The sequence below is a fragment of the Dunckerocampus dactyliophorus genome, chromosome 1 (assembly GCF_027744805.1).
Source record: "Dunckerocampus dactyliophorus isolate RoL2022-P2 chromosome 1, RoL_Ddac_1.1, whole genome shotgun sequence".
Taxonomy (NCBI): domain Eukaryota; kingdom Metazoa; phylum Chordata; class Actinopteri; order Syngnathiformes; family Syngnathidae; genus Dunckerocampus; species Dunckerocampus dactyliophorus.
Window position 1 is genome coordinate 43,795,827 of NC_072819.1, and position 26,266 is coordinate 43,822,092.

Genomic DNA, 26,266 nt, shown 5'->3' on the forward strand with positions numbered 1-26,266 from the left:
AAATGGTACAAAGGTAAGTGGTCAAGTGCCAGAGGTTAAAAAAGGTAAGGTATATTTCAGAATTATACAAAAAGGCGTGTTTCAGGGACCACAAAATGGCTCAACAATTTAAAGCTGTTCTGCAGAAATGGCGGTAGATCAAGCCTTGGCAGTTGGTGCAACTAATTCCTACAGGTGTTCCAAGGTCTGGAGCACTTACGACCTCCTCTGTCTGCATAAAAGCATTGTACTGGGGAAAGTAATTTGTTGCTACAAAAATGGCAAGTAAAAAGGGAATTAACAATGGAAGAGAGACACACCATCTTAACACTTAAAAATGTAGGTTTTTCCTCCAGAGAAACTGGAGTGTTCTAAAACTTTTGACCGGTAGTGTATATTCAGTATAATCAAAGTGATATTTACTGTGCCAAAAAAAAAACAAAAACATTTTTTTCAGTATAAGTGAACCAACATTATCAATGTTTGTTTATGGCACTGGAAAATTGTAGCACACGTGTGAAGAACCATCAGGTTGGTTCTCCATGGGTTTATGTATTCCTAGTCACTCAATATGTCGAATTGTAGCCTTCTTGGCTGACTGGAGCAGCAGCTTGCCTAATAATGGCGTCTAGAGTCATTCATTAGCTAAATAGGGCTACTCGACAATTAATTAAAAAACATTTAAAAACCCAATAAGCAAATTTACTTCTGCTCCTGATAGTCAAACAAGGTAAAATGTCACTGGAAAATGCATTTGTATTTCACAGCCTTCCTTATGAACACCATGGTTGCTGCACTAATCATCCATTCATCACTTCCAAACAATGCTCCGTTCCGTTTTAAAGACCACCAATGAGAGGACAGAAATTTAATGTTTTTTGTGACATTTCAGGGTTATGACTTTTGTTGTTACCCAGAATATGATGCATGATGTGTCACAGATGAGGACTATGTATTTGAGGGGGGTGGACAGCACTGTAGAGGCAAGAAAGTAGTGTCATGGAGGTGTTCAGTGCTGCCAGTTCCACATTAGTACAAACTAAAGGACATGTAGAGTACTAGATTCAACTATAAAGAGAGAAATTGTGATTACACAATTTAAAACAACTAACTTTAATATATCTGTGTGTCTTTCTAATTTATGATCAACACTGAGGGACCCAATCATTTTGGGTCCAATAAACCTGTTCAGAATATTTTTTTGATCAGTAATTATTAGGAATGTCATGATACGCTCAGCTCACAAGATGAGACGATACACGATATTGTGTTCGTGAGAACAAGACCAGATGATATTTTAATATTACTTTTAAGAAAACAATGACAAAATATAGGACAGTACAAACAGCCGTTTTTATTTAACTGCATCACAAAACAATGCAGGTACATTTTTAAATGTTTTGTAACTTTACATGCACAACCTAAGCATGATGCTTATAACTGTTAAACCTTCCACAATTTGAAACAGAAAAAAAACCCCAAACTCACAAAATTATTTAAGTTAAAATAATGACTGCAGTTGTCGCTGCTACTACTAATCATTTCTGTTGATGTGTAGTTATGTAAAGACACACATTAGTTTTATGTTTACGCTGAAAGACCTACAGTTCCCATGATGCTTACAGTGTGGAACCAAGTGAATGTCTGAAATTGTATTGCATGTTTTGATACAAATCGTATGCAGCGATTGTATTTTGATCTGACAAATCTTTGATCAAATTTGATCAAATGTAGAATTCCGGCTTCTGCTTGGACATTAACACAGCGGCAGCTGTTGAATCCTGATGAGAAAAAGCAGACACGTATTGCGAGCAAACAAATGATGCTGGAACAGGTTGGAGTGCAGGTTGAATTGCAATGTGCATACACAATGTGCACAAAGCGTAGTTCCAATCCTGCCATTTATTGTGTTTTTTCAGAAATCAATGGCTGTTTTGTGGTTGACTGCGGCCTATTATTAGTAAAAAAAAAAATTGCATATTTAAGCAAATTGTACACACTTTTCCCCAAATTAAGCATTTTCAAGCATAAAAATGGCTAAATGAACTAAAATACAAATACATTATAAGCCATTAGGTGTCAGTAATTGTTCGGTGAGACCACCACCGAAGCACCAGACTTGAACCGGCTTTTAATAACGTAATAACGTAATAGCAATAATAATCATAATAATAACACAGGACACTGTTGCGGCCAATTAACCGTGATAAATAATTACTGTATTATCATTTATAGTAGCGCTGGCATATTTCAGTCTGATAGGATTCTGGCTACGCTGTTATCGCGAGACAGATTTTTTTTCTTAAACAAAAAGTATCGTCGTTTTAATCTTCCGATTATTTTGTGACACGAGATCTTGTGACACCTCTTGTAATTAGATAAAAATCTAAAACCAAAACAAGAGTACTGAAAGAGAACATAACTTCCAAGGCCGAAACTGTTCTGTGATCAATGAGTCAATCATACAATGTACTGTAGGTGTAGTTTCATCTATACAGAATTCCTTTCGCACAGATGGAACATAATAGTAACTTAAGCTTCACAAGTGGATGCGAGATTTCACATAAATGTGTCTAAAAAATTGTAATTTCTGGCTGATCCCCATACGGAATGTGGGAGCATCAGTGTACTCTACTCCACATCTGTTCTTCACATATCATTCTGCCTGTTTGCCACTAATCCGTCCTACGACAACTCCGTACTAAAAGAAATAGAAATCAGCACGGTGACCTCCAGCTCTTGCTCATATCAACAGCCAAGCTGATCAAGGTTTTTAAAAAGGTCAAACTTTGCTGTTTGTCCGTGAACAAACACCCCTGTGTCTTGCTCTTTGCTCTGCACCTCTCTCTCCCACAGTACAAACAACCTAATGATGTGCAGAACTGCAGAATACTGACTGTCATTAAATAGATTCTTCACACTAATTACTCGGAGCTGTAATACAGTCATCTGCACAGCTTTTATTTCATTAACTGGATGGGTGCTCCTGCCTGCGGAGCTTACAGTGTAACATTACATGTGTCATCATCATTATAATTTGTAGTATTTTTAATATTCATTGTTATATATTTAAATTTCCATTGTGAGTACAGCTGGAATTATGGGGATTTTTTTACCCCAGCCCCCATGTCTACTTATCTTATCTCTTAACTGGGGATGTCCCGATCCACATTTTTTGGCTTCCGATCCGATCCGATTTTTTTTTTTTTTTAATAGTCTTGCCAAACCGATCCGGTACCGATGCTGTTAATATCCATTAATAGTCTATCCAAAAAATATAAAATTGGAAAAAATGGGCGTGCAAAATACTTTAAGGGTAGGACTAATCATTTGACATGGTTATAGATCAATTTGCCCTTTTGTCCAATCACTTACACAAAATAAACAGAGTTAGGACACTGATAAATTGTTACTTACAGCTTTCTCCTCTGTCTCTTCAACATGACCAATTAATGTTGGAAAGGTGTCATACTTCAGCAACAGTTTGGCGGATAGTCCAGCTTTGTATTGGCCCATGTTCACAAAACAGTCCCGTGTGAAGTGGCGTTGACAGATGAGCCATTAGCAACTCCAACCACTACTGCCTGATGTTTGCCTCTTCAGGCACACCCGAACAAACATTTCCAGGGAGCCATTGCTCAACGTGTTAACACCGTGAACAGAACGAAGCATGCTGGGCATATAAGGAAGCATGGGTTGCATTGACGTCAGTGGAACTCGCCGTTAAAAAAACTCTGTAAAACACAGCATGCAGAGCCGTCCAAAACTGCTTTCAGGGCTCACTTCCAAATGCGCAAACCTCATTATCTGATGAGTTGGCATCGTTTAATACGAGAATACAACATTGTAACAACATTTATAGGTCAGAAAAGAGGAAAAGCATAATAAGTCCCCTTTAACAAGCTCTTTTGAACGCAATAGTAATTTATTGACGGTCCCTAGTATAAACAACCAGCGGTTATAGGAGCACTTCCCCTGCGAGCTCCCCACACAATGACACAGCAGTGCGGGCACAGTGAGGGAGAACTACTGCTGTAGCTGTGGAGCCGAGTATCCAACGTCCAACGTGAAACTAACTTCACCACGGTACACCGCGTACATGCCTGCATGGTGGTGTTGCGTTTTCTTCTTGCGAGTGGCAGGAGTGGATTGGCAACCAGCTTTGAGGTGCATGACCGCAAGTACCATGTCGGAGTGCGGCCCAGAGTTACAAACGTTTTACGGCAACCGGATGGGCCCGATCTCGTGGCCGAAGCCAATATTGTCCGATATTCAAAAAACAGCGGATCGGCAGCTGATCCCTATCCTGAAGATCAGATCGGGACATGCCTACTCTCAACCCAACCGGCCAAGCCCGACGGATGCACCACACTGAGCCTCGTTTCTGTTCAGGGTTTCTTTCTGTCTCAGGGAGCTGTTCTTCCTCATGCGGGAATCTGTTGGGTTTCTTTAATGATCCTTTGCCTAACCCATAAGAAAAGTGCTTGAAGAAAGAAAAACAAAGCAAGATCCCTTTTATCCTCCCACCTCCCATCACGCCACCCGTCGACTGCACAGCATACGAAAATAAAGCCGCACAGGCACCTCCCCTTTGGCAGAAGTGTTGGAAGCACGCTTAGGTGTTGAAAAAAGGTGTCGCATATAGTGATCATGCTTTTTGTTCAGCACCACAAAATGTATTGTTTATAAAAGTAGCATTTTGTAGACTTTTTGTGCTGCATGGGTTCCTGGGCTGGGTCATCTTTCTTGGGTGTTTATTGAGTCCACATCAGACTGTTGCGTCCCATCAGTGCAGAAAAAGAGGTGTGATTAATGATGTGGTGTAATTGCTAGTATTCAGCAGCACCTAGTTAGCATGCTGTTTAAGTAAAGAAGCTAAGGGTGCAAGCACTGGGGTGAAGTGTTGTTAGCCCTCCAGCCTCCTCAGAGGTACGAAAACAAACAAAATAAATATGTGCACATTATGCAGGCTGCGTTTTTCTGTTTGCAAGCTTGGATGTGCATAGGACAGGCATGCTGGCATAAACGTGATGACCTACTATATGATTTATTGCAGAATTTGTGCAGCATAGATTTGCACAAGAGCTGGAATGTGCTTCCTGATACCGACAGGTCATGTTTTTTGAGCGTGTTAAAAAGCCAGCCAGGATGTTCTGCCCCAGTTCTGCCGAGCTGTCGTTCACAGCCGTTTGGGTTTCATGGCCGACCACCGAGACATATACAGTACATTAGCTGCCTCACAGTTTTAGTCCTTTCTTACAAGTACACGTCATGGCTTTGTGCAATTTTGTTTAAATTAAACATTAAGACAACATTTTGGGACTTGGGAGAATAATAATGGATTCCATCAGACTAAATCTTGTAATGTATTGTGGGCCACAATTCATTTGTTTGTGTGACCATGTTAGCGTGCAGCTTCCTAGATTAATTGCAATGCACAACCGATGTTATTAACAAGTGCATATTGCATGTGAGTGCATAGGGGACAATTCACAGGCAGTTTGTGACCTACTACATTTATATTGTCAGAAATATATTTGGGGGGTTTATTTTGGTAACAGAGAGGCACAAAATGCTTAATAAAAAAAAAGCTTTTGTTTTCTTATACACAGATTCACATGAGACCAACCTAAGAAAATAATACAGATCAATACAGATCAGTGTTATTTCATGTCTACAATAATGGTTTTGTATGCTCTAACTATGAAAATATTCTATTTATTAATGTTGAAGCCTACATAACCGTGATAAATGAGGGATGACTGTATGTGCATCTGTCATTACCTTTACTAGCAGATGTTTTGATTGCCTTGAAGAACGACACCAAAGTGACATGCAGTCAGCTAAAAACCTCAGAGGAGAGATGACTTCTCTGTATGTGATTGGTAGGAATACATAGCATCACAACTTTTAAGCAATATCCCTTCCTTCCTTTTTAGATTCATACAGTCTCTAGTCCACAGGACAGATGGCCTATCTTGATAGCGTTTTCATCACATGTTCAGTATATGTGCGCCCATTGGCCCATGCAGACAGCTTGTCTGAGTCACAAGAGCAATCGACAGGCTTTTGAAAGTCGAGCAGTCTCCAGTAAGAAAAGGACCTTGGTTGGAGTGTGCTTCAGTAGCAGCTCTCAGTGAGAAATGGCTCAGGAAAAACGGGATGTGACAGGTTTGGTACCAACGTTGATCCAGAACATGTTCGTCCACATGTCAGTATAGAGCATGTGTTGAAGTCCAGAGGAATTCCATGTTAATGACTTCACACGTATCAGTTGATGTTCATGGCACATCTGCAGGGTTGGCAAATGTCCTTCCACTCTTACATAATTTGACACTTCTGTGTTGCACTTCCACTCCGTCCTACTGTTGCTCACATGGTTGCATTACATCACAAGCATTTTGATGCTTTTGTCCAAATTTCCTCTTAAGAAGCGCACTTCCTTGGTGACCAAATTAGACAACTACACGCATTATGTTGACAAAGAATGTTAAAAGCAATTTACAAGCACTTCAGAGAAAATAATCTAAATCTGTTGGTTTGTTACAAATTGGTCATTGCTTGTGACACACTAATGTCATATCTTGCCAATGAAACATTCCAAATGATGTCTTATGCACTGATTATGCTCAATGGTCATATTTATTTTTTGTCTCTACGATCTGCAACTTTAAACATAACTTTGCGAGGGTTACGACCAGGGATCACCGGTGAATGGGGAAAAACTGCGAATACTGTAAATACTCTTTTCACACACTTTGAACCCTGTGGCTTAAACAATGATACGTTTAAGTTTTCTCAGAGTTTTCTCCCCATTCATCCTTTATTCATCAATCTTGTTCGCCATTGCAATCCCCTACACCTTGTGATATAAATATCTGTCAGAATTCCCCCTCTTAACTGGCCCCAGCTTACTCATGAGAGACTCATGCTTCTATTTATGCTTGTTGATTCATTTAAGCTTAATGACACTTCTGCAACTAGCCGCCACCTGGAGACAGCAGAATTAATGGGTGTGAGGGATGGTAAGCAGATGGATGGGTGCGAGCAAGAGCTCTGTGACAAGTGTGTGGACCGAGAACTCCCGCTGGTTGAAAGTAAAACCTCTCAGAGAAAGTAATTGCAAGGGAAGGCCGTCTACAAGCTGAGTGATGGTTTGGAGCTGTCCACTCCGAGACAAAGTCTACACAAACACCATAGTTCTTGGGCACAGATGGCCTCTTTTATCTATCAAACTAGTGAAAATTGACAAAAGACAAATTGCATGATGAAAGATGACAGATTTTGCCAGCTGCAGCCATAGGTCACCAGTCATGGTCTGGGAAAGTGGATTGCGTATGTGTGAGAGGAAATGTGACTTGCAGAGTGCTGACAAGGACAATAAAAAAAATGTAACGTTGTTTTCTTGTAAAAATTTTTTTGGGGAGGTGGGAGGATAGAAGGTAATCTTGCTTTGTTTTTTCTTTCTTCAAAGTTTTCACGTAACAGTTGCAGCTGTGAACAGGCATGCAACAACTTTAATAGTCATAATTACACATTTCTATTAATTTTACAGTACAGGTACTAAAAAAGTTAGAATGTCATGAAAAAAATCTGTATTTTTTTGTGTCAAACCCATGTATTATATAGATTTGTTACACATATAGTGAAATATTTCCCTTATATAATATTTTTTTTCCCTTGCAAGTTTGATGATTATGGCTTGCGGGGCGAGGCAAGCTGGTGTGCGTGCGCTGGTACCTCCTGACAGGTTTTGGGGACTGGGCTCCTGGCTGGGGTTTGCAGGTCGCGTGCCTGGAGAGTGTCTAGGTGTACGGGTGTGTTCAGTGCTCAAAATGCGTGCCTGTTGGTCACTGTGCAGGTGGAGGGCACAGATGCAATAATTTTTTTTTTAATATATATATATATATATATATATATATATATATATATATATATTCTTGCCATCGACTGGCAAAGTCCCTAAGATTGACTGGTGGATTGCGATCGACGGGTTGGTGACCCCGGTTTATAATGTCATAGGCACATTATGTTTGATTATGTTTTAGGAATTAGCCTATTCCTGTTACCTGTTAAAATTGTACGTACTGTACATGTCAGCTGTTGCGTGTATGCAAATGTGGCTAAATGGTCCTTTTGAATATTATAGGACAAACTAGATGCAAGGTATATTGACTGGATTTTGTCTACTTTTTTTCCTCAATGTGGTCACTCGTTTTTCTATCAATCTAAAATCATCCATGTGCCTATCAGGTACACGTGTTACAGTTACACTCTCATGTCTGTGTGGGTTCTGTGGATATACTCTTTTTAGCGGCTACATTACAACATGCCCTCCTCCACTACCTTGATGTGTATATATATCAGAGGTGGGAGAAAGTCAGTGTTTTGTTGAAATTATACAAAATTATGTAACAATGGTCACGTTAGTTGACTACTTTGAATGGGGACACATTTTACTCAACGCACACTGAAAATATCGGGTATTTTCAAGTCATCAGGCTGAAGTCAGAGACAAGTCCCAAGTCACTGATACCAAAGTCCAAGTCAAGTTGTCAGTCTTTGATGATATTGTCAACTCCAGTCCAAAGTCATCAAAATTATGACTCGAGTCCAAGTCACGTGACTCGAATCCACACCTCTGACGTATACTGTAAGTATTTCCTGTGAGTTTTTTTCAACTCATCACTCTATAAAACCGCAGAGACCTGCCTATACATTATTCACAGCTGTTCTCCTCCAAGCCAGCTGTTGGAGTAGCATGAAGTACATTTTCAAGGATATTAAGAAGTGACTCCTCACACTGTCTGGCCGTCCTCACAAGAACATAAACTCCATTAACTGGTGATTGCTCCAGCATTTATCAGAAATTGTATACTGTACTTCTATATATCTGACAAAATTAGGGTGTGTCCTCCATATTTACTTTTTGGGTCATTGTTGATGATTGGACGCAGCAGTTTAATTAAAGAATGTCTTCTATTGTTGTAACATAAAACCTCTGAAGGCTTTTTTGAATGTGACATGTATTGAGAAGTTGGTCTTGGGGTTACACAAGCTTTGTAGTCAAATGAACACACAATCTATGGTTAAAGTCAATAATTAATTACAAATAGATCCAAAATGATTGCTACTTTCAATGGATGATCAATTAAAAGTTGTAATTGTTTAATTCAAACCATTGAAAATGTATAAACTTTGAAGGTTAATATAATTTAGCACTGAACAATTTGGAGTGTAAAGGTAACTCTCACGGAAAATGGACAACCATATCAAATTTAGATATCATACCCACAATGGCCAAACTTTCTGAATTCACATGAATTTTGGTATTAGTTGAGTATGTCTGAAGTATGTCTAAATTCCAATGACTTTCACTTCAGTCTCACTGCAACTCATCACGCACATCAGAGGTTTGGCAAAGAGATGAACAAGCTGGCGGTTCTGCTATTCTGTCATTATGTGTAATTTTTTGGAGGGCTGACTTGACATCGGCCTTTGTTCTGGTAGTTGCAGCACAGTCCAGTCCTCATACAGTGTTCCCATTCTATCTGATATTCTGATAAGGACTGCGATGGGGAATGGCATGCCAGGCAGCCAAAAACCGTGTGTAAACCACTGTTGAGCTTTGATTGAATATAAGCCGTGCATGTAGGCCCATTTTGATGCATTGAGCCATCGTCCCGCAGATAGAAACCATTGATTTGCTTCCTCCTGCCTCCTCACCTTTTGTCTGTGTTTCATTCTTCTTCATTATCATTTTCATTTACAACGACCAGACAGTAAGCTGCCTCCAATACGGGCCTGTGTTCAACATTTATTCTTGCAGAATTCAATTACTGGTTTCTCTTTTTTTTCTTCTCTCTCTCTCATTCTCTCTCTGTCTGTTCTGTCTCATTCATCCAAGGACCCAAATTCGGCTTTTGATCATTTTTCAGAAAGCATATGGCATATGTCGTAACTTGATGGTATCTCCAGAGTTCTATTTTGAAAGTGTTGTTTGTTTACATTTGCTTTGTATACTTGAAAATAAGGAACATTCTTTCATTTTATTTGTAAGCCCCAGCCTTATCATGGAGCTCCGAAAGGAAAGTCTAGTGAATATTTCAAACAGAAGCGCTCAGAGAAATACATAAAGTGGTACCTCGGTTTTTGTCATGAATCCGTTCTTTAAAGAGTTGACGGTTAGAGCCCTATACTTGCTCACTTTTACTTTTTAGTAAACTTCAGCAGCAGGTACAATAGTGATTACACACTCTGGCCCAGCTCACTATCTGTTCTGTGTCTCTGTTAAACCATTCGCCCTGCAACCTTGCTTTGTGGTCTGGGAAAGTTTATTGCTTGATTTCTTGCTTTGTTTGGGCACACGACTAGTTTGTTAGGCGCACAATAACGAGACAGTGTATGATACCTGAGACATATTTGTGACGATATTTTTCGTCGAAAACGGAATCCTACGAAAACCGGGGCATGTAAAAAAACGAGGTTCCGTTGTACTGATCCAAACGTCAATGTCATTCGTACCTAAAGCACATTTTTTTATTTTTATTTTTTATTTAACTTTTATCATTACCAGGTAAGTCATTGCCTTGATTCATAGCCGAGACCAGGGATCTTGGGCTAAAAAAGGTTGGTGACCACTGCTGTAGCTCAAGTACTAGAAGGCTACTGGAGGAAGTGTGGCAGCTGCCGAATGAGAGATACGAAGGTAGCCTGTAATGCGAGTGGTAGAGCAATCGGGAAAGAGTTGCTGAGCAAAGTCAGTGACATTATGGACTGCGGTTGTTCAGCTGGTGCAATTTGCCGTTTATTGCTTCGTTTTTTTAAATGTTTCAAGATGCTTGCTCCTGGAACTGAGTCTTCTCTTTTCACAGGGGCAAATGCAGGGCTAAAACACAAGGTTGGGGTTAATCTCAGCAGTTTGCATGTGTGCATGTCTAACAGTTGACATTGTCATCAGTGCACCTTGTTGTACACAAAATGTGTGCATTCAAAGGCAGTAAAAACATATTTCATAAAACACTTTTAAGTTGTCATGTATATATATATATTTGGGTGTGGCATAGTCTTAATTTTTCCATTTAGTTGTCTTGAAAAGGTCTTAAATGTCTTTAAATTTGTACTTGAAAAATATGCAGCTACCCAGAAACAATGAATGTGAGGGAGAATTGCACTATTCCTATACACTATATCCTGACCACCTGTACATCGTACACATACAGTAACTTTGTGTTTTTTATGTATGTTAGATCTGAGGGTGCAAAGTCAAAGCAACCCTGTGGACAGGAGATAATTCATTAAAACACAACAATGATTAAATGTGAGCCTGGCCGCTTGGTGAAAACTGCTGTGTAATGCTATCTTCTTTAGGTTCTATGCTGGCTAATTGAAAATTAATTCATGTGTTCAAATGACTGCTTTCTCCCTCACTTCCTTCCCTAAGGAGCTTGTTTCTATGCACGAGGGAAAGGGTTGAAAACTGTTAAGTCTTCTGAGACCTCTGAGAATTGACTTTGTAAATTGCCTCAATCGGTCGTGTTCCACGGATTCCAGCAAGGGCAACTGTGATCTTTGTTACCATTGCTGCCTTTCACCATAGAGTACATGGTCAACCTGGGAGGTGAACTAGGTTTTGTGTCATCCTCCCACGCCATCTGACAGTCTGCTGATCACAGATGCCACCCAGTAGTTGGCTTCAGTCCACTCAAGTAATTGAAAATGATTCAATTTCTCTATCAGCCCTACACTCTTGCTTCCACCTGCATTTTGACAGATGTGTCAGTCACACTCCAGCAATGTTGCAGCATCATTCCCTGAGGTGTACATCTGCACAAACACGAGCACTGTGATTGACATCATTTTGTCTCCAGCGATGCTATTTAATCTCTGTTACACAGAGAAAGGGCAGCATTTACATGCAGGCACCTCTCTCGGGAACATATAGTACAACTGTGGCGGCATTGCCTCTGCACTTCTGTCATGAAGATGAGGGAATTTGAACAAGGGTTTAATATGTGAGCAATTATGCTGGATATGATCCTGCTGGTACAATTATTTGTTTTGCTGTTAGTTCAGTAGTGGGGTTGGATTAGGTCTGTCAGGATAATCAATAAAACGAACAATAAAAAAAAAAAAAAATGGTCATTTTGCAGACCTCGCTAAATTGACATGTGCATGCGTGCTTGTTTTCCTATCTCTCCTTTCTCTTTACCTCACAGGCTGGATGACAACATTGGTTGGGCGCTGGATATTTGTCTCCGTCGCTATTAATTTTACGTTGGCAGTTGGATATTCAGCTTAGTAGCAACAGCGGTAGTTCCCCCTCACTATGCCCGGACTTTTTCTCATGTTGTAGGGAGCATGCACACGGGAAGAGTGTGTGGAAATAGTTCCCCAGCGGACCGCTCCTTCACAGCAGCATGTGCTCACAAACACAAACCAGCCCTCTCCTGAACTAAACATGTCGAGGGGGCAACGGAAAACATCGGCTAAGTCAGCAAAAAAACTTTTATCCTCTTACTAGCCAACGCAGCCATGGCTTCAAGAGGCACTCAATAGCTATCTCACTTAGCCATGGTCAAAGCACATTTTCAACACATATCACATCCACATCATCCACATCTCATCCACACTTCCAGCCTTGAAAATAAGAGCGATGCACATCCTGTCTAATAGTGGCAATAAAGTAACAGTGCCATAAAAAAATAGCTTACATTAATTACGCCATTACAATTCCAATTACAATGTTAAATACTTTTGAGAAATTAAAGTTTATTGCTTTTGATATGATGTATTCAATGTACTATACATACATACAGTATAATTAATGGAAAAAATGGTCTCAGAAAATGTTGTCAATAGTATCGATTATCGACAATAATTTGTGGGACAATTATCGTTCAGCAAAATTTACTATCATGACAGACCTATGGGGGGTTATTGGTGTGTCGTGGTTGGTTGACAAACATTGACACATGCACACCCGCAACCATGCCAATTTTAATGCAATCGTTTTTCTACAATTAAATTTTGGGTTCACACATGAGTGGGTGTGCATGTGTGTGTAGCGTAGCAAACGTATTGCAATCACTCCTCCACAGTTACATTTCACAAACTTTCATAATGGAAAGCAACAGAAAGACTCCACAAAGTCAATTTAGGTGATTGCTCCTCTGCACATGATACAGACCGCAGATGACAAAATGCAAATGTGTGACCATATAGAGATGGAAATGACGCGCTGCCGTGTAAATAAGAAATAAGATAAGGCTATTTAGTTTCATAAAAGTACTATGTATAAATCTGTTCTGTATTAAAGGTACCCTTAAATTAGTTCTGTTGCAATCTGGCACTATACACTATAGAAAATAACATTAAAATTGGAATAAAATTGACCTTCTTGGGAGCGCAGGGGATGCTGTTGGGGGTGTAGCGACCCCCTACCGTTACTGTTGTCTTTATCATTTTTTTTCCTTAAATAGGCCAGTGTCCTTCAATGAATCCCCCTCTACCAGGCAGAACAGGATCTTCTAGCAGCAACACGCCTATTGTTAATCCCGTTTAGAAAAATTTTGAGGGAAAGCAGATTCTGGAGCACGGTTACATGAATTTCTCTGCAGTTGTATCTGTAGTTAATTACATTTTCCATTGTCTGGGCTCTAATAATGATTGAGTAATTAAACATAATTCCCAGAGAATGCAGTAGTTCTAGAGAAGGAGCTGAGAGTGACGCTATTCATGTGAGGATTAAAGCGGTAAACTACATTAAGTGTTACTTAATATTCTTATCAATTACAGTAAAAGCTTTGAGATGATTCACTAGTTAGGTAATAATAATCCCCCACGAGGATTTGAAGGACTTTATCTAGTTCAGGAAATGGAAGAATTTTCTCATATTCACACTTGTTAGAGATGATAAACATTGATATTTAAAAGCGTACGTTTTACAGGGATATACAAACATGGCTATGTAACTAGCAACTTAAGGTGACAGGGAACTAAGAGATTTCAAAAGCAAGAAAAAAAAGTGGCCTATTTGCTGCTGCCCATATTGAAGACCTTGTGCTATGGTGAGAATTAAACTTTTGTCAGTGCAGTACAAGGATGTGGAGGGCCCCAACGACTGCGTTTGCCTTGGGCCCCCAAATGACTAAATACACCCCTGCCTCAGTCTGTTGTTCAACTGGATTTATGTGAACAGTGGCTGCTTCCAGTTATTCTATTGTATATCATTGAGATGTAAACAGCGCCACAGGCTAATTTGCCAACAGCAGGAAAAAAAAAAGTATATGCACTGCAAGCGTTTTTATGCCCCCCAGATTGTGTAATTTAATATTTAATGCAAAAACAATGACACAAAATTCAAAAAAAGTTTCATAGTAAGATGTCATTGTACCACAAGACTTCAGTTCAGCACCCATCAAATGATACATTATGCTTGTATGTTTTGTTTTTTATTTGAATTGCTGTCGAAGATGTTAAAGAAGTCATAAGTACATCCTAATTATTAGCCATACATTTTGGTTTAAATGAAAGAGATCATTTAGTGTACAGCAAGGTTTGTATATCCTTATGAAGCCAAGTTTAGCCAGTGTACCATCAAAATTATTTTTACAAACTTATTTTAAGACCAAATCACAACATTTTATGGCGTTTAGATATTTCAGGCACCTATCCTCTTGTTTGTGCTGAACTACTCAGATTCACACGTTCTCAAACTTTCGCATGTAAACCTCCAGCGAGTCATCTCCGTGACATTGTGGTGATAACAAAGACATACATATCATCAGACTCTGCTCTGCCTACATCGGTTTCTGAGCAACACAGCAGTATGACTCACCTTCGCGGGCTGGATGTTGCTTCCTCCACGCTTTTGCTCCTTGCTCTTCATTCCTTCAGAGGAAGAAAAAACACATATTTACAGGATTTGCTGGATCATTTTACATTTGACTTTGGATATAACAAAATGCCTACGTTTTCCATTAGGCCTCCTTCTGAAACAGCAATGCAATTTCAAAAGCAAACAGTTTTATGTATTTGTAAAGTTACAAAAATCCAATGGAGTCCAGTGTAACTGATATAGCGCCAAACAACAACAAAAGCAATTATCATATCAAATAGTTTAGGACCTTGTAAATTAAAGACAGTCAGATCCCCACATGAACTAGCATGCCAGTGAAAAAAAAAACAAACATGAAGAAACCTTGAAGAGGACTCCAAAGTGTTGGGAGACCATCTGCTTCCGGGCAACCCAATAATAGACGTATGTGGGTAGAAGTGAAACAATAACAACACCTGACCAGACAGCTGTACCCATTTGTGCCACTAGCAGTTTCCTGAAATGTTGATGCTCTAAAGGACACCGTCTTCCAATGTGCAGTCATCATCATGAGAAAGCGTTTGTTTGCAGGAGCGTGATGTGTATGTGGGAATTCAAACTGGAGACGACAGTGTATTTCTATCTCTCATGCAACTGCGTTGTCACACATCTGATCTCGAATATGGTTGAGATGGGCAAGTTGGCAAGTTTTGTTGCCTTTGATGTTGCTACCACTTTTGAATAAATTCAGCATACTAGCTTGTTCGTGTTGTCGGGCTCACCTTCCTCATTAATATTCCCACATGGGGGCTGTGGCATTTGGCTTTGCAAGCATCTTTTTCCCTCCTATTTTCTATTACTTTACCTTGCATTGCTCCTCACGGGGCTCCACTTTTTTGCTGTGTGTATGCTAGCGGCCCTGCCTACCCTAGAGACAAAGCGACTGCATGACTAACAAGAGAGCTCACTTTGTTCGGCGTTGTTCTATGAAGCTTCTAGGTACCAAACCAATGCAGAGAGTGAACTCTCTTCCTGCCTGTTTGGAGGCAAGCGATTAAGGCTTAAATATTTGAAGGCTGACATAATTAGCGAGTTAATTTTGCGATTAATGCATTTATTTCAGTTTTTGTCTGAACGAGACATCTTGTCAGGTTTTAATCTCGCGAGATCTCATGACACCCCTATATAATACTATATTATATACTATACTATGTATTATATTGTAGAACAAGAAAGAAGGTAAATTGAAAACTGACTACTAGATATGTGACAGCAATCCTTTTGGTTGCTACTGCATCTCTGCTTTCATGTGTCCTTAAAAATAAAAAATACTTCTTTATTCAACAAAGTACATGGATTTTTGTTACTTAGGGAGACACTGTAATCTGTAAAATGAATAAATATTATCAGTCTTTTACTTTGTTCAGTTCAGCTCACTGACTGATAAGCGAATGTTGCCTTAACGCATGCTAATACTGTGATGCAATGTGAAGATGTGAGAGCTGGTGAGTGAGGCAGCATATGGGTCATCACATACAAATGAGCAACAGCAGCTCCCCTGGGTGTGCTTTCCGACAATGCTTCTGCTCAGCTGTGCATGTTATTAGAACGCATGCTTAAAACATCACTGACTGTTTAGTACTCCTTTTAAGCCCTTTTTAGGTGATGCACAACCGGATAGTTTGAAGACCACTGTATTATTCATGCATTGTGTCACCATCTGGGCATTCAGTCAATGAGCAGTCAAGGTCTGTTTGAAATGTGATTGACTATTTATGGATGCAGTGCAGCAAAGTACATTTTATCTCAGGCTGTATCTCCCAGAATCCTTGATGGTACACTGATTCCTCCCTACACTATGCCTTTCGTTCTGTGTGATCCACCGGTGACAATGGATATAGAGATCACTTTGTATTGTGTAGATGTGACGGAACACATTGTTCTGCTCTCTGATCTCTGTCTCATTAAATCTTTTGCGTATGTGTGTGTTTTGGGGGGAAATATGAGTGGGTGTTTCTGCGGTATACGTGTTTGTTTCCAGGTAATGAATAGATATTTGAAATGCAGATCAATAAAGTGCATGTGGGAACTGCTAATGGTAACATAAATAATTGATATGAGAGGACCTAAACAAAAAAGAGGTTTTCTCTGTAAGCATAACATTGCAATTTTAGAGTCATATACCAACGACATATTTCAAGAGCTGATAAAGATGTTGTGGACCAATCAGTCATAGTCTGAACTGAGGTCAAGGAGAATTAAATTCAGGAGTGACAACTCGTGCCAGCAACACAAAATTATCCTTGACCAGGCACTACATGGTACAGGGAGCTTCACTGAAACATTTTACGACATATTGTGAATGATTTCATTTTACTTTATATGAAAACGGCAGCTTGCAGATGGTTTTGAAATAGAATAAACAAGACAGACGGAGGCTTCTCAAGGCACAACTATTGCACACAACAGAAGGCTTTGGATGATACAGAATGCACAATGGATCTTCTCCTTTTATGTCACATCCAGACGGCCTCCACCCAACAGATGAACAATGAAGCAGAAAGGAAACATGGCTGATGGGCTCATGCCAATGCACAAACAGAAATAATCACACTGCTGCCCTTTTTACTTTGCTTGTTACTTTCCTCTAGTTGTGTGCCTTGCCAGGGCTTAGCTCACTGTTAGAGGGTTGGAGCTTTTTTTTTTTTTTTACAGGTCTGGAGGCAAAAAATATTGAAGCCTAAATAGACCTAGATAAAAACCTTGCTCATAGCATCTTTAAAAATCAAAGGTATCTGTATCTTTTTACCGCACAATGTCAGCAATATGGCTCAACTTGGGGCATGTCTTTGCCAGTACACTCGCATTTTAGCTTCCATAATGAATCCTCTGCATTGCAAAATAAAATGTACCACACAGCTGCTCAGGACATGAATGAACGCATTTTTGTTCACAGTCAAATACGTTTTCAGCGCTCCTTATAGAATCTGCAGCATTTAGTGTTATGGCTCCCCTCGGTGTCATGAAGAGAAAAGACTGGAGTGAAATGTTTTTCTCAGCATAGATGTTGAGGTCTCAGTCTGCAACAATCTGACAGGTGGCCCAAAAGACAAAACACAGATGATACCCTATACTACTTCACGTAAACTAAGCTAGATACTTGTAAAGGTCTTGTTTTGTCGGAACTGATGAATGTCAAATACAGGGTGTAACAACTTCAGACAACAGCATAACTTTGGTCTAGCAAATTGGGAAGGGTATTTGGGAACAGTATCAGGCCAGTCAATGTCCAATCCATGGAGGAATAGCATCCTCAGGATGACCACAAGGTGGCCATCACCTCCACGGGGGACGGACAAGATAGGACAAGTTTAGTATCATTTCATTTAGTTCAATGGCCAAGTCACAATAGGATTAGAGAGTATGCCTCTCAAAGTCATGCCTATCTCTTTTTCTGTGATCCTTGTGTGTGATGCTGTGATACAATCACGTTATTGGATGCTTGAAAGGTGCAAGCCAATAAGCCAATACATGAGTGAGACTAATAACCATCATCCTGAACAGTCAGCCAAAAGTTGGCCTGAGAGAGTATGCAACATTAAGGCTGTGTACAAAACACAGAAATCCCACTGTGTTCAATTATCTGCTGAACGATTCGACAGCGCAGTTCTGCCAAGGGTACATGAATAATGTCAGTGCCCATGTGGCCAGGCAAACCCCACACAGTATTGTAAAGATCCTCTAGACATTTTCAATTTTCTATGAACTAGAGGTGGATCCATTTATCCATCCATCCATTGTCTGTACCGCTTGGTCTTACTAGGGTCAAAAGTGAGCTGGAGCCTATCTTAGCTGATTTCAAGCTGCAGGACGAGTACACGCTTGATTGGTGGTCACTCAAACACAGGACATATAAAGACAAACAACCATTGACACTTTCATTCACATAATTTAGAGTTTCCAATTAGCCCAACATGCATGTTTTGGGGATGTAGGAGGAAACCGGAGTATGCGGTGAAAACCAACACAATCACGGGGAGAACATGCCAACTTTACACAGAGATGTCCCAATGGATATTCAAACTCGGACGTTCTAACTGGCATAATAATTGATTAATAATTTTACTGATTCTTAAGAATTCTGTTGATTGCGGGGAATCAGTTATTAATTTTCACTTGAAAAAATTGAGCAAAGTGTAGTGCACTACTGCTGTTGATTCAGTCTCAACTAGTTTGCGGTCTAAATAATACCATACATCAGTTATGAGAAATGATTGATCTCCAATATGGCAACAGCATTATTCTGTTATTCGGTGTTTGGTTTTCCCTTTACAATTTAACCTCCATTTAAAATTACTTTGCATGGATCTGCAGTCACTTACTGACCTCAACAATTAGTGTTTTAATTTGTATATTGAAAAACCAAATTGCGGACTAAAGCAAAAAAATACTGGTCTGAAAATGGCCTGTGAGTACGAGAGCTTTTCGCTAAATAAGGTATAGACTACAAGAGCTTAACCACTTTTACCTGTGAACATGAGCATTGGTTTGAAGGAAGTTAAACTAGCATATCTCTCTGTCTGTGTCTGCTCCTTTCTGGAAGCAAAACTTGCCAATTTTTTACTTGCTTTTTTACAATAAACTAATTCTCTGCCTGTGTACCCCGGAGACAGAATGAGGCGACATTTCCTGCAGCCTTGAGTTGCCAAATAAGCCTAACAAGGTGGTAATTGGCAGATGGCGGAGGCTTTCTCGTTACCACAGGTGCCAGAGTGAGAGGAACACCTGATTAGGCACTCACTGCTGTCTGTTTTGCTCTCTCAATAGGACAAGCTTTGTGTCTGTACAATGGTGTAACTATGTTCATTTGCGTTATGTGGTTGTGCATGCAAGTGAAACCTAGGAGAAACACTGGCATGAGAGACACAATACTCATGATTCCTTGGCTTAGTGAACCTATGCATCTCTGTCGTACCCACCAAGTGATGGGACTACATGCTGTAGAATGTTGCTGCAATTCTTGATTGTTTATTGCTGTATGTCAAAGCAAAGGGCAGAGCAAAGCAATATCTTTTGAATCTAAGATGTTTAAGGTCGGTAAAAAATTTTTGTCAGTGTTTACCAGTTTTCTGTTTTCATAGCGAGAGTTTGCCTGATCATACATCCTCCTCATGGGGGCAGTAAAAGGTAGATTCTGATGCCACCTAGGAGCTGAGAGACAGACCTTTGATTCGAGAGGAAGGGGGGGGCACAAGCAGTGGGAGGAAAGGCAAAGGAGAGGTGAGATGTGGCTGAAAGATATTCCTGAAAGTGATCTCAACCAGAGGTGTGAGCAGCCCTGTGGGGATCTGCCAGGGACAATAAATCTTTGCAGCCAGAAAGGCAAAGACGGGAGATGAAGCGATAGAGTAATGATGAGATGAGGAGCTCGACTGGCCACGTTTTCATGTACGCTCCCATGCATCATCATTACTCCTCTCTGCAACAAAACTCCTGCTCCCTGCCCTCCCTCTGTTTTTAATGATTCTCTATCCTAAAGTGCACCCCTCACTCTCCCCCTGTATGTGTCTAATAACCAAATGACAAGGCACAAAGACACCCATTGTGTCCCACATGCCTCAAACTATGACCCTGGCAGGCCAGTGATGTGCTGCCTTGTAAGCTAGCGGGAAGCTGAGGTACCGCTCCCTCCCTTCTTTCTCTGCCTCTCCTCGTCTGTGGAGATATGATGTGTGTGCTAACCCAACCTGACAGGCGGGCCACAAAGACTGTCCTGTTCTTTGCACTAGAATGGGAGTTTGCTTAAGACAGGGGAGGTGATTTGCATGTGTTTGTGAATAATTTTGTCGATACTATGGGACATCTACCCTGTGTAATCTTGTGGTGGCAGTTGGTAATCTTAATTAGCCCCTTTTCCACCACAGATTCTGGAACTTTTCATTTCTGGTAACTGTAGTGCCTGGAACTAAAAGGTTCCTTTGTTTTTTTCTCTCACTTTCCTATGTATTTACAATTGGCAAAGAGTACATTGGACTGATGTGAAACGGATGAGGGGTATAGGAATAAATAAGCTTGGCTTCTTCCTACTCCTTATTGGACATGTGGAACTGTGGATTGTATTGTGTGATGTACTCCAGTGTAACTTGTATGCATGTTCAAAATGAATTAAACCATTACCATTACCTTTGCACTGACTTAAACATGGCGGCCGAGTAGAAATTATACATGTTCAACCAATCAGCATTCGTCAGCACAGCCTGCCCCTCAAAGGTTCTGGAACTTTCCAAAAAGTATCCTCTAAGGAGGAGCTTTTTCGACCACAAGAGGAAGCTTTTTACCCGGATAGATTTTGATGGAAACACAGCCGGGTATTTCAAACTACCAGGGCAAATACTCTAGGTACGTCTCTGAAAAGGTTCCCAAGGTGAAAAAGGGGGATATAGTCTGGAATGTTTGTTGGAATATTTGTTCTACAGATCTCTGCTTCTGGGAACACAGACCACAGGCTTGTGGCTTGTGATGTGCAATGTGAATCGAGACCCAGCTTTTATTCCCTTGACCTAAATTCCTCACTCGCATTGTTCTGGTTAAAAGTCCAAAGACTTGCATAACAGTGAGTTGTGTGTCTGTTGGTCTGGTCATAGAGCAGTTGTTGGACGGTTTCAGTTCAGAAGCAGGGACGCACGATTTGGTTAACAGTCTAGATGAAATGGGAGCACCACATGGCTGCAACATGGCCAGCATTCCTGATCAAGCTAAGAACATGTTGACTAACAAAAAAAAGTTCTTCACACTAAAATTGGTGCTTATGAAAATATTCTATTGTTTCAGAAATCACTGCATCACTGTAGGTGTGTGTCTTTCTTATTTATTTGTTATTCGTGTTTTCCCCACCAACTCCTGAAAAGCTACTTTTTTGTGTAGTTCAAATTGATCAAATGGGAGATTCATATTGAAATCGGTGCGCTGATAAGTAGTCAGCCATTTCTTTTCCAGTTGCAAATTTCAAGCCTAACTTTTTCAGATTTTCATGTATTTTTGTGAAGAGAAAATAAGTTTAAAGAAAAACGCTGTGGTTGCAACTTCAGCATTTTTCTGATTAATCAGTTATTGCTTGGTTGGGAGGACCCAGTATTCCAGTTTTAATGAGGTCTACTGGGGTTGTTGTGACAACTACCAAGATTGTCACCTGTAGACTTGAGAGCCGTCTCGATTCATTTCTTGATCCCATTATGTGCATTCTTAGCTCCCTCTTTTTAGCTGTTTTTTTATCTTTAGAACACACAGAAGACAGAAAGACATGTCTGTTCATGTCTCACATAATGATTGCCGATGACGGGCAAAATTGTAAAAAAAAAATAAAGTGCAGTTTTCCTTTAAGAGTAAGCAAGCCCTCCATACGGCTAACACTATGTTAGTAAAGTACATTAACGTTAATCTCATTGACTTGCGCTACGTTAAATTTACCTTGTCTCAGGTCTTCCGCTCCATTCTGGGTGTCTTCGGAGATTATGTAACATCAAAGATGTGCTACTGTGATATGGAAGTGCCGCGTTACAACGAATACACGTCACGGTGTTAAACTTGCTGTTTAGCCTGCAGTGCTCCCACATTTTCCACATTTTATGTCTGTTTGTTGTTGTTTTCCTTCTCTTTTGTCGCCTTGTTTTCTCTCGCCTCTTTAATTTCCCCGCTCCTTCAACTAAACATCGGCCTCTTCTTCTGCGTGGGTGACGGAAGCGCATTGGTGACATAAGCAGAAAAATAATTCCTTGGCAATTTTTTGTAATCGAGGCACTTGAATTACTCGAATGGTTTCGCCCCAACTGTATAGACAGACAACCACTACCACATACACTGACACCCATGAGCAATTTAGAGTCTTCAGTTAATCTAACATACATACCTTTGTCTTCTTCATTTAGGGAAGGTCTTGAATGCTGATTTGCATCACTACCTCAGTCTGCAATTCCAGAAGGGCTCCCTGGACCACAAGCTCCAGCAGGTGATCAGGGACAACTTGTACCTGCGCACCATTCCCTGTGAGTATTTTCTGTCCTGCAGCAATACTGCTTTAATTTATACATGGCATAGATAAAGAAAAATGTCCAATAATGAGAATTTCACACTTTGCTGCTCAGCCATTAGTGAACATAGGGTTCTTATTTGGCAATTTTCAAATTATCCAAAGGTTTTGCTTAATCACACTTTGCGACTTAATTTATAGTATTTCTTTTTATTTTTCATGACATTCAAAAATTATATTAATAATCATATTAATATTGGAGACATTAGATTCATGAGTTTCATCTTAAAATGAGTTATTACTTTTGTTGGGTGCAAGAGCAGACTTTTTTGTGGTGGAAAGAGGAATAGCACCTTTTTGGAATATGGAAAGGTATATGAGACAGATTCTTCATTCACCTCCCATTCACAGTATGGAAAGGTATATTATATTCCATGTTTTTCAGATAACATTAATGTTTATTCTGTTTAAATCTGCATTATGTTGATTGTACTGACTTGTAAAAAGAATAGTCTCTGTTCCCATGGCCATCGCCTACATCAGTCTATGTCTGGACCAGCCAGGACACATCTCGTTTTCATGCTCAAACATGGGTCAATAATTTTGACATAGATAAAGACAGTCTGTGCTGATAATCAAATTTAACATAAACGAATCTGGCAGTCTGGCTTCAGTAGTCGATCTTATGTTCTCAGTCCAGCCTGCTCCTGCTAGTCTATGACAATGGCTTAGCATTATGAGCTGTATGAGCTTCAGGAGCCTTGTGGGGTGGCAATAGGGGGTAGAAGCATGACTTTCATGCACCAACAGACACACTGACGCCTGAATAAATGCTGTACTTGCCTCCCGTAAAAGATGACAGGAGCTCAACAGTGCCAGTCGTCCGGGGCACCAGGTAATCCATAACATCTTGGCTGAATCCCAAACCCCACCCTCAGAGCCAACCCCATCTCTCCCTTTTCGGGCATTATATATCCATCACGGGTGGGGTATCAGCACAACATGTCTCACTGAAAGATAAGAGATGAAGAGAAGCAGCAGAAATGTTAAAATAGTGCCCCAGGTTTTTAATCCTGGAAGCTGGTCTTTTTAGAGAAGACAGCCCCTTTTAAGTTTCCAAGCTGCATCACACTGCGGAATTTAGCCTTGCCATAACGTAGCTCCACATTTAACCATTAAGGCACACTTACCACCGCAGAGACAAATACATCCATCTATCCATCCATCTTCTATGCCGCTTATCCTCACTAGGGTCGCGGGGTGGTGAATACATTGTTTCCTAATTGTCAACTGTCAACTATAAAATCGTACGTCGGTGGGGTACTGTTGGCATGCTTGCTAAAAAAACGATGCAAAAATTCAGCAAATGCCTCAGTGCAAAGCAACAGTATTCAACCGTGGCGCTTTTGTGGTGTTATGCTTCACATAGACGGTTTTACCTCAGGCAAGCACAAAAATAAGGGGTGTTGTTTTGATTGCTGTTTTGTTTGGATTTTTCTTTATTTTTGAGTTTAGGATTGCACACCAACTACACAAACAATGTTGCCGAAACGTTGTGGAGCAGTGAAGTATAGAACCCGTTAAAGTTTAGTGCAAATCCGGATAAAGATGCAGCTCAAATTTGCATTCAGTTCATGTTCTCTTTTTTTTGTGTGTGTGAGTCATAGAGGAAATGCCCTCCCCCCACCCAGTCAAAAACGGTACCACAAATATACTGACTTTGATGTTGCACCAGATGTTAATTGGATGAAAGAGAGGCCTGTTGTATGAAGCTAGTTTTAAGTTATCCAGGATCTCTTTGTTATGTGGGTCAACCGAGCCAAATCGAAGATGTGGATTAGGCGGTACTACAAAGCTGCATAAAAATTTGATTGGTTAAGTCGGGATTTTCTAGTGTTGTCATGAGCGTCTTTACGAAGAAGGGGCGGTGGTGGCAGCAGATGACCCATCACAGGCATGAACAATGTACCGACAGCAGAGCGACTTACGTCACTCAGGAAGAACAATCTATTACAATAAGTATGAAGAATATAAAGACGTTATACATGCTAAAGGAAACACGTTTGCGGCTGCTAAATGTAGGAGGAAAGGCAGAAAATAATCGTCTATGTGAATGCATGAGATAGCCACATCATTAATACCTACAGTAATACACATACTGTATGAAATGCAATACATGACCATTTTGAAATAAAATATGAAATACAAATATATTATTCAAAATAAGGATGTCGCGATCCCCCTTTTTTTTTAATAATAAGCTTTTGTTACAAACATGAATTTGTGGAATTGAATATGGTGATGAAAATAGCTCTTCAAAGCATTAAAAATAATGCAACCAAAGTATTGGTGGATGTACTTTTTTGTTACACAGTATGGCTAACAATATTGTTTGGCTTTTGTAACAAACCTCTGTGAGTCAGGTCCCTAATCCAATAAAAGATACAATAAAAGTCCATCCAATAAAAGATCAAATTTGAAAAAATGGGGGTGCAAAATACTTTTAGCTTAGGACTAATCATTTGACATGGTTATAGATAAATTTGTGGTGTCATTTAAAATACATGACTTTTTTTTCTTAAACTCTCTTTAGCACAATAGTAATTTATTGACGGTCTCTAGTATAAACAACCAGCGCTTCCCATGCGAGCATTGGCAGAACCAGACATTTTTCATTGGGGTGGCAATAAGTTGATAACTAAAATGTCTAGATGGCCAGTGGGGTGACCAAGGGCTCCGCCACTGCGTGCCAGCTCCCTGCATGATGACAGCAGTCCAGGCACTGTGAGGAGGAACTACCTCTGTATCTACAGAGCCGGATATCCAACGTCCAACGTGAAACTAACTTCACCACGGTACACCGCGGACATGTCTGCATGGTGGTGTTGCGTTTTCATCTTGCGGGTGGCGGGAGTCGAGCAACCAGCTATCAGGCACAATACCGCACCTATCATATTCAAGTGTGACCCAGTTACGAACGTTATAAGGCAACTGGATCGGCCCGATCTTGGGGCAGAAGCCGAAATTATCCGATCTTCAAAATACAGCGGATTAGCAACCAATCCCGATTTGGAAGATCGGATCAGGAAATCCCTAATGCAAAGTGGTTAAGTTGTGTCTTACGAGTGTGATGGCAGGGTTACACTAAAGCACACTGAATGACATGGACATTGACGTAGCTAACAGAAGTAAAAATTAAATTAGGATGACAGGAGGGAACCCTGCTGCCCTGAATTTTACTGTGGCTGAGGAACTGACAGCAATAATGCGGGGCGACAAATGGGAGGTTTCTGAGATTAATTTCACGTTTGTTTATAGGAACAACAGAACAGGATAAATAAAATAGTTGAAAATGGAAACTACTGTATGTCCTTTTTATGTTCACTGGAAGCGCGCTGTTTCACCGTTTTTCATTGTAAACATACGACTCGAGAAGCTGGCAA

At 40.2% G+C, this 26,266-nt stretch overlaps 1 protein-coding gene across 6 annotated transcripts in view; it reads left to right on the plus strand.

Moving 5' to 3' along the window:
- The window catches only part of magi3a (membrane associated guanylate kinase, WW and PDZ domain containing 3a), a 106,442-nt gene that overhangs the window by 41,455 nt on the left and 38,721 nt on the right, over positions 1-26,266 (plus strand). For all 6 annotated transcript variants that reach the window (XM_054787615.1, XM_054787579.1, XM_054787596.1 and 3 more), the window contains exon 2: positions 22,723-22,839. In XM_054787615.1, the coding sequence (XP_054643590.1) occupies positions 22,723-22,839 (117 nt within the window). The remainder of the gene's footprint in view (positions 1-22,722; positions 22,840-26,266) is intronic.